The sequence below is a fragment of the Artemia sp. Qi Xiang Cuo genome, chromosome 16 (genome assembly GCF_049724085.1).
Source record: "Artemia sp. Qi Xiang Cuo chromosome 16, ASM4972408v1, whole genome shotgun sequence".
Lineage (NCBI taxonomy): Eukaryota > Metazoa > Arthropoda > Branchiopoda > Anostraca > Artemiidae > Artemia > Artemia sp. Qi Xiang Cuo.
In genome coordinates this window covers 56,831,439-56,844,714 of record NC_142809.1, presented here as the reverse complement: position 1 = coordinate 56,844,714, position 13,276 = coordinate 56,831,439, and the positions used below count along the sequence as shown (strand labels likewise).

General features: G+C 37.6%; 1 protein-coding gene across 1 annotated transcript in view; it reads right to left on the bottom strand.

The window, feature by feature from the left end:
* cyst (rho guanine nucleotide exchange factor 18 cysts) overlaps positions 1 to 11,356 on the bottom strand; it is a 402,635-nt gene extending 391,279 nt beyond the window's left edge. The window contains exon 1 of the mRNA XM_089102646.1: positions 11,274 to 11,356. Coding sequence (XP_088958772.1) covers positions 11,274 to 11,309 — 36 coding nt within the window. The 5' untranslated portion in view covers positions 11,310 to 11,356. The remainder of the gene's footprint in view (positions 1 to 11,273) is intronic.
* Between the last annotated feature and the right edge of the window lie 1,920 nt (positions 11,357 to 13,276).

Sequence of the window (13,276 nt, the reverse complement as noted above, 5' to 3'; positions counted from 1 at the left end):
ACACTGTAAAAATTAATAGACTCAAACTCAAAACGAGCAGAAATTAACAAAAGTTGGGCTCAAAACCCCAAGGCCAGAACATAATTTGCACTTTACTGAAAAAAATATAAATGTGTTTACTTTTATAACTTTAATAAATCAAATAATACTAAGATTTTGATTACTAAATATCAGTATAATATGCATATTAAACTGACAATGCACATTCATTCTTTGAACTTTTCAGCAACTTTTAACAACATACACCCTCCTAAAAATCTGGACACAAATAGTAGTCCAGATTAATTTAGTTTCATACCTCCTCTAGCTGACCTGAAATGGAAAGCTCGATACCATTCGCAAAAAAATATGTCTACTTTCTTTGATAGCTTGGATACATTTACGCTATTTTGATTTGATTAAATTTTAAGAGCAGAATACTGCTGAGATGCCTTATTGGGAATTAGCATTAACACAGTGCATTTTGATTAAATCTAAGGGCAACATTTAGTTTTTAAACATAAAGTCAAATGGGAGGGTGGGCGGGGGATTAGTATTCCTCCAATCACTTTCGACTGTTAAAAAGGGCATCAGCCCGTTCTATTTTCAATCGAATGAGCCCTTTTTGAAATTCCTACGACAACTCCTTCGATACAAAGTGCCCTGGTCTAAAAAAAAAAAAAAATAATTCATTATACACACATCGATCTTTACTATAAAAATGTCAAGCCTTCTAATTACTTTCGACTATTAAAAAGGGCACTAGGCCTCTCGATTTCCAATCGAATGAGCCCTTATTGAGTTTCTACAACAACACTTTCTATAAACACCTTATATGCCCCCAGGGCATAAATTACAACTCTTACCCTAAGGGCTGTGAAGGTGGCTGTCATCCTCTAAGACCTAATTTCCAGAACTTTTAACTATGTTAGACAAAATGGCTATCTCAAAATTTTGACTTGATGTGTCTAGGATAATGGTGGGCGTGAGAGGGGCGTTCGTCTTTCTCCAATCACTTTCAACTAAAAAAGGCACTAGCCCTTTCAATTTCCAATCAAATGAGCCCTTTTGAAGTTTCTACGACAACGCTTTCAATAAAAACGTTGTATACCCCCAGGGGATAACTTACAACCCTCGCCCTGAGGGCTGGGGGGGAGGGGTATCATCCTCACAGACCTAATTTCCAGAACTTTCTACTACGTTGAACAAAATGGCTATCTGAAAAATTTGATTGGATGTCTTTGGGGGAATCGTGGGCGTGAGAGAGGGATTCGTTACCGTCTAATTACTTTCGAATGTTAAACATGGCACTAGCCCTCCCACTTTTAAATTTAACGAGCCCCTTTTGAAGTCTTTACCACAACTCTCTCATTAAAAGCCTTATTTGCCCCCAGGGCATAACTTAAAACTTTGCCCTTGGGACTCTGGGGGCTATGTCATCCTTAAATACATAATTTCCAGAACTTTCAACTACGTTGAAGAAAATGGATATCTCTAAACTTTGATTGAATGTGTTTGGGGTTATTGAGGGCGTAAGAGGGGGGGGGGGGTTAATTACTCTCCAATCACTTTCGACTATTAAAAGGGGCAATTTCAATTTCCAATCAAATGAGCCCCTTTTGAAATTTCTACAACAACTTTCAATATAACCTTATATGCCCCCAGGGCATAGCTTACAACCCTTGCACTAAAAGCCCTGACGGGGTTATCATCCTAAAAGACCTAATTTCCAGAACTTTCGACTACGTTGAACAAAATGGATATCTCAAAATTTTGATTGGATGCGTTTGGGGAAATGGTGGGCGTGAGAGGGGGATTAGTTTCTCTTCAATCACTTTCGAGTTTTAAAAGGGCACTAGCCCTTTCAATTTTCAAATTGAATGAGCCCATTTGGATGTTTTTACAACATCGCTTTCAATAAAAACCTTACATGCTCCCAGGGCATAACTTAAAACCCTTGCCCTGAGGGTTGTTGGGGGACTGGTTGTCATCCTTAACGACCAAATCTCCAAAACTTTCAACTGCGTTGAATAAAATGGCTATCTAAAAATTTTGATGGATGTGTTTGAGGAAAAGGTGGGCGTGAGAGGGGGGCTAGTTGCCCCTAAATCACTTTCGACTATTAAAAGGGCACTAGCCCTTTGAATTTCCAATCGAATGAGCCCTTTTTCAAGTTTCTACGACAAACATTTCATTACAAACCTTATATGCCCCCAGGGTATAACTTATAACCCTTGCCCTGAAGACTGTGGGGGACGGTCCTGCTCAAGGGTATAATTTCCTGAACTTTAAACTTCGTGGAACAAAATGGCTATAACAAAATTTTGATTGGATATGATGGGGGAAATGGTGGGCGTGGAAGGGGTGTTAGTTGCCTTCCGATCACTTTCGACTATTAAAAAGGGCATTAGCCCTTTCAATTTCCAATCGAATGAGCCTTTTTTGAAGTTTCTACGACAACGTGTTCAGTAAAAACCTTATATGCCTCCAGGGCATAACTTCCAACCCGTGCCCTTAGGGCTGTGGGGGAGTGTCCTCCTCAAAAACATAATTTCTATCTGGAAATCCACAACACTGAACCAAATAGCTATCTAAAAAACTTTGATTGGACGTGTTTGGGGAAAAGGTCGGCGAGAGAGGGGGGCTAGTTGCCCTCAAATCACTTTCGACTATTAAAAAGGGCACTAGCCCTTTGAATTTCCAATCGAATGAGCCCTTTTTCAAGTTTCTACGACAAAGGTTTCAATAAAAACTTAGATGCCCCCAGGGCATAACTTATAACCCTTGCACTGAAAACTGTGGGGGGAGTGTCCTGCTCAAAGATATAATTTCCTGAACTTTAACTGCGTGGAACAAAATGGCTATCTCAGACTTTTGATTGGATGTGTTTAGGGAATTGGTGGGCGTGAAAGGGGTGTTAGTTGCCTTCCAATTACTTTCGACTATTAAAAAGGGCATAAGTCATTTCAATTTCTAATCGAATGAGCCTTTTTTGAAGTTTCTATGACAACACGTTCTACAAAAACTTTATATGCCCCCAGGGCACAACTTGCAACCCTTGTCCTGAGGGCTGTGATGGGGTTGTCATCCTCAAAGACCTAACTTCCAGAACTTAAAACTACGTCGAACAAAACGGCTATCTCAAAATTTTGATTCTATGTGTTTGAGGAAAAGGTTGGTGCGAGAGGGGGTTAGGTATCATCCAATCACTTTCAACTATTAAAAAGGGCACTAGCCCTTTGAATTTCCTATCGAATGAGCCTTTTTGAAGTTTCTACGACAACACCTTCTATAAAAACCTTATATGCCCCCAGGGCATAACTTACAACCCTTGCCAAGAGGGTTGTGGGGGAGTGTCCTCATCAAAAACATATTTTCTATCTGGAAATCAATTACACTGAACATAATGGCTATCTCAAAATTTTGATTGGATGAGTTTGGGGAAATGATGTTCGTGGGGGGCCTAGTTGCCCTCCAATCACTTTCGACTATTAAAAAGGGCACTAGCCCTTTGAATTTCCAATCGAATGAGCCTTTTTGAAGTTTATACGACAACGCCTGCTATAAAAACCCTAGGTGCGCCTAATGAATAACTTACAACTCTTGTCGCAATGGTCTTGGGGGAGCGTTCTCCCCAAAAGCATATTTTCTATCTGAAAATAAACTGCGCTGAACAAAATGGCTATCTCAAAATTTTGATTGGATGTGTTTGGGGGAATGATCGGTGTGGGGGGGGGGGGTAGTTGCCCTCCAATCCCTTTCGACTATTAAAAGGGCATTAGCCGTTTGATTTTCCAATTGAATAAGCCTTTTTATGAAGTTTCTACGAGAATGCCTTCTATAAAAACCTTGTATGCCCCCAGGACATAACTTAAAACCCTTGTCCCGAGGGTTGTGGGGAAGTGTCCTCCTCAAAAACATATTTTCGATCTGGATATCAACTACGCTGAACAAAATGGCTATCTCAAAATTTTGATTGGATGTGTTTGGGGAAATGATGTTCGTGGAAGGGGGGCCTAGTTGCCCTCCAATCACTTTCGACTATTAAAAAGGGCACTAGCCACTCCAATTTCCAATCGAATGAGCACTTTTCGAAGTTTTGACCACAACTCCTTCGATACGAAGTGTCCTGGTACGAAGAAACAAAAATTTCTCCATTTAATAACACATTGTGCCAACATCGTTCTTTACTTAGGCAGCGCTAGCTCGCTGCCTATGATAAAATAAAACTACAGTTCTTATCATCAAACTCGTAGATGCGCTAAATTTCTAGGAGAAATAACTTGAACAAAGACAAATATAGTCCCAGGTCTTTTAAGGGAAGATTGATTGACTTTGGATGAAAAGGTATCTTTTTTCTTTTCTTTATCGGCATCTAGCTGCTTGTAGCAGTGGTTAACTAACGAGAATAAGCGACAAAGAGAAAACAAAGATTGGAAAACATCAATCCCTAGTCTGGGGCATTCTAATTTTCCGCTTCCCTTTTTAGATTATTCAATGAAACCATTCAATAGATAAGGCGATGGGATCTATTTTGAAAAATTCATATTGTGATGCTGAACTGGAACAAAGTAAATAAGATCTTTAAGGACGATTCTTTGGATTCGTGGAATGTCTACAGACCTATAAGGTCTGTGCCTATTTGTTTCAGGTGCTCATCAGCAGCTCTAGTTTCCAAGTGCTAAGAATAAACCCATGTCTACGAATTGTACTGGGTTAATCCGTGTTGTTTTCTGTAAAACTTCGTTTCTTATCACTTGGACTGAAAGAAAACTAAATTAGAAACGACTAATTTATGCACAGTCGAAACGGAACGATGTTTCGACTGAAGAAACGACTCCAAAAAAGAAACGACTCCAAAAACGAAGAAACGACTCCAAAAAAAGGCAAAATATTCCAAAGCAGTGGCGTGAAGCCACTGCCTTGGAATTTTACTGTCGCTGCCCCGACGTCTATCGGGGGGGGGGGGAGCAGATGACATTTTCTTCTTTAGATTTTTGACTATTTTCATTGAACCCCCCCCCCCCCCCAAAAAAAAAAAAATGTCCCATCCTAGACCATGAAAAACATATTCCCCCGTGCCTACATTTTCATGAATTAACGACACTGGTCGAAGGCAAGTTAAAGGAAGTCAATTTTACACTGGGTGATCAAGGTGTCTCATATTCTCCCCTTTATCAATTCCTAAATACCTGCTCTTAGGATTGGTTAATTAATGAACAGAGGGGATAAACACAAAACTAAGAAGGGAAACGCTAATCTTTAATCGAAGCGACCTAAATTCCACTCCACTCCTTTTAGTTTACTTATACAAACCATCTTATAGGTGAGGGAGTGGGAGGATTCAAAAAATCACTTTGTACTACTGAACTGGAAATGAGTCAATAGGACCCATACATACGATTCTGTTAATTTGAACTCCTACTAGGCTCAAACCCAATTATCTTTCAGGTTCTAGTTCCCAAGAACTTAGGACAAAGTCACAACAACTGTACAGGACTGGTCCCCTTGTTTCCTATTAAACTTCATTTCTTACCACCTGGCCCGAAGGAGTACTAAATCCCTAGAAGAAGCAACTTCAAAGGTAAATATAATTCCAGGTCCTTTGAAGGAAGACTAATTGACTCTGGATTACCTAAGTCTCTCTTTTTCTCCTCTTTATCAATGCCTAGATAAATACCTGCTCTTAGCAGTGGTTAATTAATGAGCAGAGGGAATAAGGAGAGAAAAAGACTGGGAAACATCAATGGAGTCTTACACTTTTAATGATGGAGAAAAGCTGAAGGAAAACTTCCTATCCGTAGTTACAGACAACCAAGGCAACGGGAAACTACGAGGATTGCTTTTTGAATCACGTCGTGGATGACATACAGATACTAGACAATTATACCTCTTCCCACAATTAGTACAAAAACAATATATCGGAAATGGATATGCTTCACTAGTTGATGCGGTATGGCAATCCCTTCTATTCTCAGGGTTGCGACACATTGCAGTTTACCATTAGTTTTAGCGACTTATTTTCCGGTGATGTTTTATCCTGAAATAATAAAGGCAATTTTCTCCAACAGATTCCATCACTGCTAAGCTTTAGTTTTCTTTTATCGTAGATTCTAAATACTTCTAAAAAAAGGATCTAAATAATGTAGATTTTCTAAAGTGCAGTGACATAGTTTAGCATGGTTGACATGACCCTGAAGCCTGCTTCAGTTTGGTTAAGTGGAAGTATAATTGGAAAGAGGAATATGAATACTTGAATGAAATAAATCAGAAAATTTTTTTTTGTATGAAGCCGAAAGGAGACTGTTTTTAGACTCTGCTGTTTTTTCGAAGAAGAAGGCGAAAATTCTGTTTTTATTTTGATATACTTTACAGTCATAAGAAGTAAATTCTGCTAATGCGATCAGAGGGTAAAAACCCATTGAAAGACCTTAAGCTCATCGGTAGTGTCTTACCACTTTTAGATGCAATTACACGTTGTGATTATATCTCTTAAACTTTTAGCAAATCAGAAATTACCAAATTATCTATCTTTGAGTGAAATTTTTTCTTGCAAAGACAGCAGAAATTTAAAAATGACCAAATGCACCGACATAATGCGATGAACAGGCAACGAGACAAGACTGGCTATTCATGACGTACAAAAATATGAATAAAATACAAAACAACAACAAGGATAATATTCAGCCAATGAATACCGAAAATAAAGCAGGTATTTCGGCTTTTTCAATATTAAGGATTTTTCATATTTCAACAGATCCGGGAAATTTTAGCGTATCTATTTAAGAGATAAGATAATATTGTAAAAAGTCACTTTTTCGCTTTCGTTAAGGTTAGTTTTTTTATAGTAGGCCTAAATATTTTATTTTTTTTTGGAGATTTGAATACAGCTAAGCGGAGGTTTTGCCGAAATGCCTCCTTTGTTTTCGTTGTTCACAGCTTGAAAATCGTCCTAGTTGTTTGTTTTTTTTGTCTTTTCTTTATTTCTTCTGTTCTTTTTTTTCGTCCATAATGTATAGTCAGCGTAATTATACATGATGCACTATCTTAACTTATCATATTATATATCATATACCGTATATATTTATCACATTAAAAAAAAAAAAAAAAAAAAAAAAAAAGAAGAGAGAAATAGAACACAATACCAGTGCTACCCATGCAAAAAAGTGAATTTTCTTTGTTGTTCAGGATGTGAGGGGGGAGGAGGGGAGGTGTAACTTTTGCTGAACGAGGTGTTTGACAATCACAATTCCTATGATGTAGTTTTCATTTCGATCGGATAATCAGCTCCAAATGATGATTGTTTCTCATTTGAGATTTTTGAAACGTGTTTTAGCTAGATTTCGTTCTTTACTAAGCTGCAGCTATCGCTGAAACTATGATATATCGGTAAAACGGACAGTTTTGTATTCATGTTGCCATGCACAGAAACATTTTGCCCAAAGGCTTAATAATTTGGTTATTACTGATTTGCCAAAATTTTAAGAAATACAAGCGCAGGCATAGGTTATAACATAATCATAGGCAGCGCGATAGCACTGCCTAAGTAAAGAACGATGAGGGCACAATGAATTTTTTTTTTCATACCCGGGCACTTCGTATCGAAAGAGTTGTCGTAGAAATTTCGAAAAGGGCTCATTCGATTGGAAATTGGCGTAGCTATTACCCTTTTCAATAGTCTAAAGTGATTGGAGGGCAACTAACACCCCACCCACACCCACCATTTCCCGAAACACACCCAATCAAAATTTTGAGGTAGCCATTTTGTTCAGCGTAGTTGATTTCCAGATATAAATTATTTTTTTGAGGAGGATACTCCCCCACAGCCTTCAGGGCAAGGGTTGCAAGTTATGCTCTGGGAGCATATAAGGTTTTTATACAAGGTGTTGTCGTAGAAACTTCAAAAAAGGCTCATTCGATTGAAAATTCAAAGGGCTAGTGCCCTTTTTAATAGTCGAAAAGTGATTGGAGGGCAACTAGCCCCCCCCCCACCCCCCACACCCATCATTCCCCCAAACACATCCAATCAAAATTTTGAGATAGCCATTGTGTTCAGCGTAGTTGATTTCCACAAAGAAAATGTTTTTGAGGAGGACATTCCCCCACAACCCTCGGGGCAAGGGTTTTAAGTTATGCCCTGAGGGCATATAAGAACGATGTTGGCACAATGTATTATTTATTATATTTTTCCTTTAAAGCAGGGCACTTCTTATTGAAGAAGCTGTCGTAGAAACTTCAAAAGAGCTCATTCAATTGGAAATTGGAGTGGCTTGTGCCCTTTTTAAAAGTTGAAAGTGATTGGAATGCAACTAAAACCCCCTCCACACCCACCGTTTCCCGAAACACGTCTAATCAAAATTTTGAGATAGCCATTTTGTTCAGCGTAGTTGATTTCCAGATATAAATTATGTTTTTGAGGAGGACACTCCCCCACAGCCTTCAGGGCAAGGGTCGAAAGTAATAGGAGGGCAAATAACCCCTTTCTCACGACCACCTATTCCCCAAACACATGCAATCAAAATTTTGAGATAGCCATTTTATTCAACGTAGTTGTAAGTTCTGTAAATTAGGTCTTAGAGGATGACAACCCCCTCACAACCCTTAGGGCAAGGGCTGTAAGTTATGCCCTGGGGACATATAAGGTTTTTATAGAACGCTTTGTCGTAGAAACTTCAAAAAGGGCTCATTCGATTAGAAATTGAACTTAAAGGGTTAAAAGGGTTCTTTCGATTAGAAATATCATAGTGCCTTTTTTAATAGTCGAAAGTAATTGAAAGGCAACTAACACACCTTCCACGCCCATCATTTCCCCAAACACATCCAATCAAAATTTTGAGATAGCCATTTTGTTTAACGCACTTTAACGTTCAGGAAATTATACCTTTGAGATGGGCACTCTCCTCCCAGTCTTCAGGGCAATGTTTATAAGTTATGACCTGGGGGCATCTAAGGTTTTTATTGAAATCGATGCCCGGGAAACTTTAAAATGGGCTCATTTAATTACGAATTCAAAGGGTTAGTGCCCTTTTTCATTGTCGAAAATAATTTGAAGGCAACTAACCCCCCCTTCGTGCTCACCTTTTCCCCAAACACATCCAACCCGAGATTTTAGATAGCCATTTTGTTTCACGCAGTTTAAAGCTCCGGAACTTATACCTTTGAGCAGGACACTCCCCCCACAGTCTTCAGGGCAAGGGTCATAAGTTATGCCCTGGGGGCATATAAGTTTTTATTGAAAAATTTTTGTCGTAGAAACTTGAAAGAGCTCTTTCGATTTGAAATTCAAAGGGCTAGTGCACTTTTTAATATTCGAAAGTGATTTGAGGAGAAATAGCCCCCCTCTCACACCCACCTTTTCCCCAACACATCCAATCAAAATTTTCAGATAGCCATATTATTCAACGTAGTTGAAAGTTTTGGAAATTGATCTTTAAGGATGAACCCCCCCCCCCACAACCCTCAGGGCAAGGGTTGTAAGTTATGCCCCGGGGCCATGTAAGGTTTTTATAGAAAGCGATGTTGTAAAAACATCAAAAAGGCCCCATTGAATTCGAAATTGAAGGGGCTAGTGCCATTTTAATAGTCGAAAGTGATTGAAGAGCAACTAACCCCCCTCTCACGCCCACCATTTCCCCAAACACATCGAATCAAAATTTTGAGATATCCATTTTGTTCAACGTAGTCGACAGTTCTGGAAATTAGCTCGTTTAGAGTGATAACCCCATCAGAGCTTTTAGTGCAAGTTATGCCCTGGGGGTATATAAGGTTTATATAGAAAGTTGTTGTAGATAAAACCCAAAACGGAACAGAAATTACGAGTCAAACTCAAAACGAGCAGAAATTAACATAAGTTGGGCTCAAAACCCCTATGTCTTCCCAAGGCTAGAACATAACTTGCACTTTACTGAAAAAAATACAAATGAATGTGCATTGTCAGTTTAATAAACATATACTGATATTTAGTAATCAAAATCTTAATATTATTTGATTTATTAAAGTTATAAAAGTAAAAACATTTATATGTTCTTATATAATTTCTTGTATATATATATATATATATGTTCTTGTATATATATATATGGTGCCGCAAACGGCACTATAATCCTTTTCTGAAAATTGGTATACTATCAAGTTTCAGCGTGAAAGAACGATCTAGATGTGTTTTGGAAAATTCGTGTTACCAGCCCCCGCAATATTTTTCATAAATAGTCTGCTGTTTTTAATCTTAATTTTAGATTAATATTAGATAAGATTTATTCTTGATTAAATGCACATATAATAATACATTCCCCCAAAAGGCTCCTTGACAAGTAAAATTAATTTTGTGAAAACATTTTTCATACGAATTGCATCATAAACCCAGGCATCCAATACTCCAATGGTTTTACTTTCTACAGTTAATAAAATAAAATGACATTTTGCCAAAGAAATTAAAAAAAAAACTATAAAAAAAACTAGTTAAAAAAACTGACTTTTATTTCATCGAGCAAAGCGCGGCCCCCAGGTACTAATATATAGTACATGATGAAGTAGCTAATAAACCTTTAATCTACGGAAAAACATGTTCTAGTGCGAATTTCTAAGGAATTATTGAGGAAAAACTTTTACTTTCTATCGAAAAGTAACTTTCATAACTTATACTTCCCCACTATATAGACATAAAATACATTTTGCCTACACGAACGAATGACTAATACTAATTTTTTTTTAATTATATAAAATTATAATATAATTTATAATAATATAAAATATAAAATTATATTATAAAATTATAATATAAAATTATATTTAAGATGATTATTTTTAGTAACTGTCCTAGAGGTCAATTTGATTCAGCCCATAGGACATTTTTTTTTATCAAACTCACAAGCGAAGACCAATAAATCGGGAAATTTGTCTACGAGATGGCGAATTAGAAGCAAAATTAGCACTATTTCAACGTTTTGTATTTTAAGCCCTGAATTTAAGCCCTATTGCCCTCGCCCCTAGATTTTGAAAAAAAAAAAACTTTTTCTGTATCTTAATTAAGAATATACTTGGCCCCTCCCCTCCAATATTTTCGTGAATTGGCATCACTGAATGCGAGATACAGTTTCTTTTTAGATGCCACTATTTGGCTAAATTATTGGCTAAGACATCAAGAATATGATACATCATTTTTGACTTTAGACATTATGGTACCATATTTAAATGTGTTTTCTTTGATTCTTCATTGAACGTTAATGGTAATAATAATAATTGGATTCAAAAACCAATAGCCCATATGTAAGACATGATCCAAATTTTAAACTTACCTGTAACTGTAAAGTATGTAGATTGGCTTCTTTCATTTTCTTTACTGCATTCTGGATATTTCTTAACTCCTTTAAATTATCTTCTGAAAAATGAAACATTTTATTAAAACAATCGTTTTTTTTTTTTATATGGAACATAATCTTTTCAGGGAAGAAGAAAATATTACTTTAAATCTTTTTGTTTTTTTAAGACTTTATAGTTTGGTCTGGAAATTCGACTCACTTTCGACTATTAAAAAGGGCAATTTCAATTTCCAAACAAATGAGCCCTTTTTGAAATTTTTACAACATTTTTACAACTTTCTTAAAAAACCTTATATGCCCCCAGGACAAAACTTACAACCCTTGCACTGAGGGCTTTGAGGGGGTTATCATCCTAAAATACCTAATTTCCTGAACTTTAAACCAAGTTGAACAAAATGGATATCTCAAAACTTTGATTGGATGTGTTTGGGGAAATCGTGGGCGTGAGAGGGGGGTTAGTTGCCCATCAATCACTTTCGACTATTAACAGGGCACTAGCCCTTCATTTTTCAATTGAATGAGCCCTTTTTGGTGTTTTTACAACATCGCTTTCTATAAAAACCTTACATAATCCACGGGCAAAACTTACAACCCTTGCCCTGAGGGTTGTGGGGGGATGGGTTGTTATCCTTAAAGACCTAATTTCCAAAACTTTCAACTACGTTGAATAAAATGGTTGTCTAAAAATTTTGATTGGATGTGTTTGGAGAAAAGGGGGGCGAGAGAGGGGGGTTAGTTGCCCTCCAATCACTTTCGACTATTAAAAAGGGCACTAGCCCTTTGAATTTCCAATCGAATTAGCCTTTTTTTAAGTTTCTACGACAAAGATTTCACTAAAAACTTATGTGCCCCTAGGGCATAACTTATAATCCTTTCCCTGAAGACTGTGGGGGGGGGGGTGTCCTGCTAAAAGGTATAATTTCCTTAACTTTAAACTGCGTGGAACAAAATGGCTATCTAAAAATTTTGATTGGATGTGTTTGGGGGAAAGGTGGGCGTGAGAGCGGGGTTTGTTGTCCTCCAATCACTTTCGACTAATAAAAACGGCACTAGCCCTTTGAATTTCTAATCGAATGAGCCTTTTTTGAAGTTTCTACGACAATGCCTTCTATAAGAACCAATACCTTCCAATTACTTTCGACTATTAAAAAGAGCACTAGCCATTTCAATTTCTAATCAAATGAGCTCTTTCTGAAGATTCTACGACAACTCTTTTTACATGAACTTTATATTCCCCCAAGGCACAGCTTACAACCCTTGCCCTGAGGGCTGTGGTGGACTATCATCCTCAAAACCATATTTACAGAACTTAAAACTACATTGAATGAAATGGCTATCTCAAAAGTTTGATTGGATGTGTTTGGGGGAAAGGTGGGCGCGAGAGAGGGGTTAGTTGTCCTCCAATCACTTTCAACTATTAGAAAGGCCACTAGCCCTTTGAATGTCCAATCGAATGAGGCTTTTTTGGAGTTTCTACGACAATGCCTTCTATAAGAACCGTATATGCCCCCAGGGCACAACTTATAACCCTTGCCCTGAAGGCTGTGGGGGAGTGTCCTTCTCAAAAACATAATTTCTATCGGGAAATCATCTACGCTGAACAAAATGGCTATCTCATAATTTTGATTGGATATATTTCGGGAAATGGTGGGCGTGGAAGGGGTGTTAGTTACCTTCCAATCACTTTGGACTATTAAAAATGTCACAAGCCACTCCAATTTCAAATTGAAAGAGCCCTTTTCGAAGTTTCTACGACACCTTCTTCGACGCGAAGTGCCCTGCTCTAAAGGAAAAAAATAATAAATAATACATTGTGCCAACATCGTTCTAATATGCCGTCAGGGCATAAATTAAAACCCTTGCCCCGAGGGTTTTGGGGGAGTGTCCTCCTCAAAAACATATTTTCTACCTGGATATCAACTACGTTGAACAAAATGGCTATCTCAAAATTTTGATTGGATGTGTTTTTGGGGGAATGA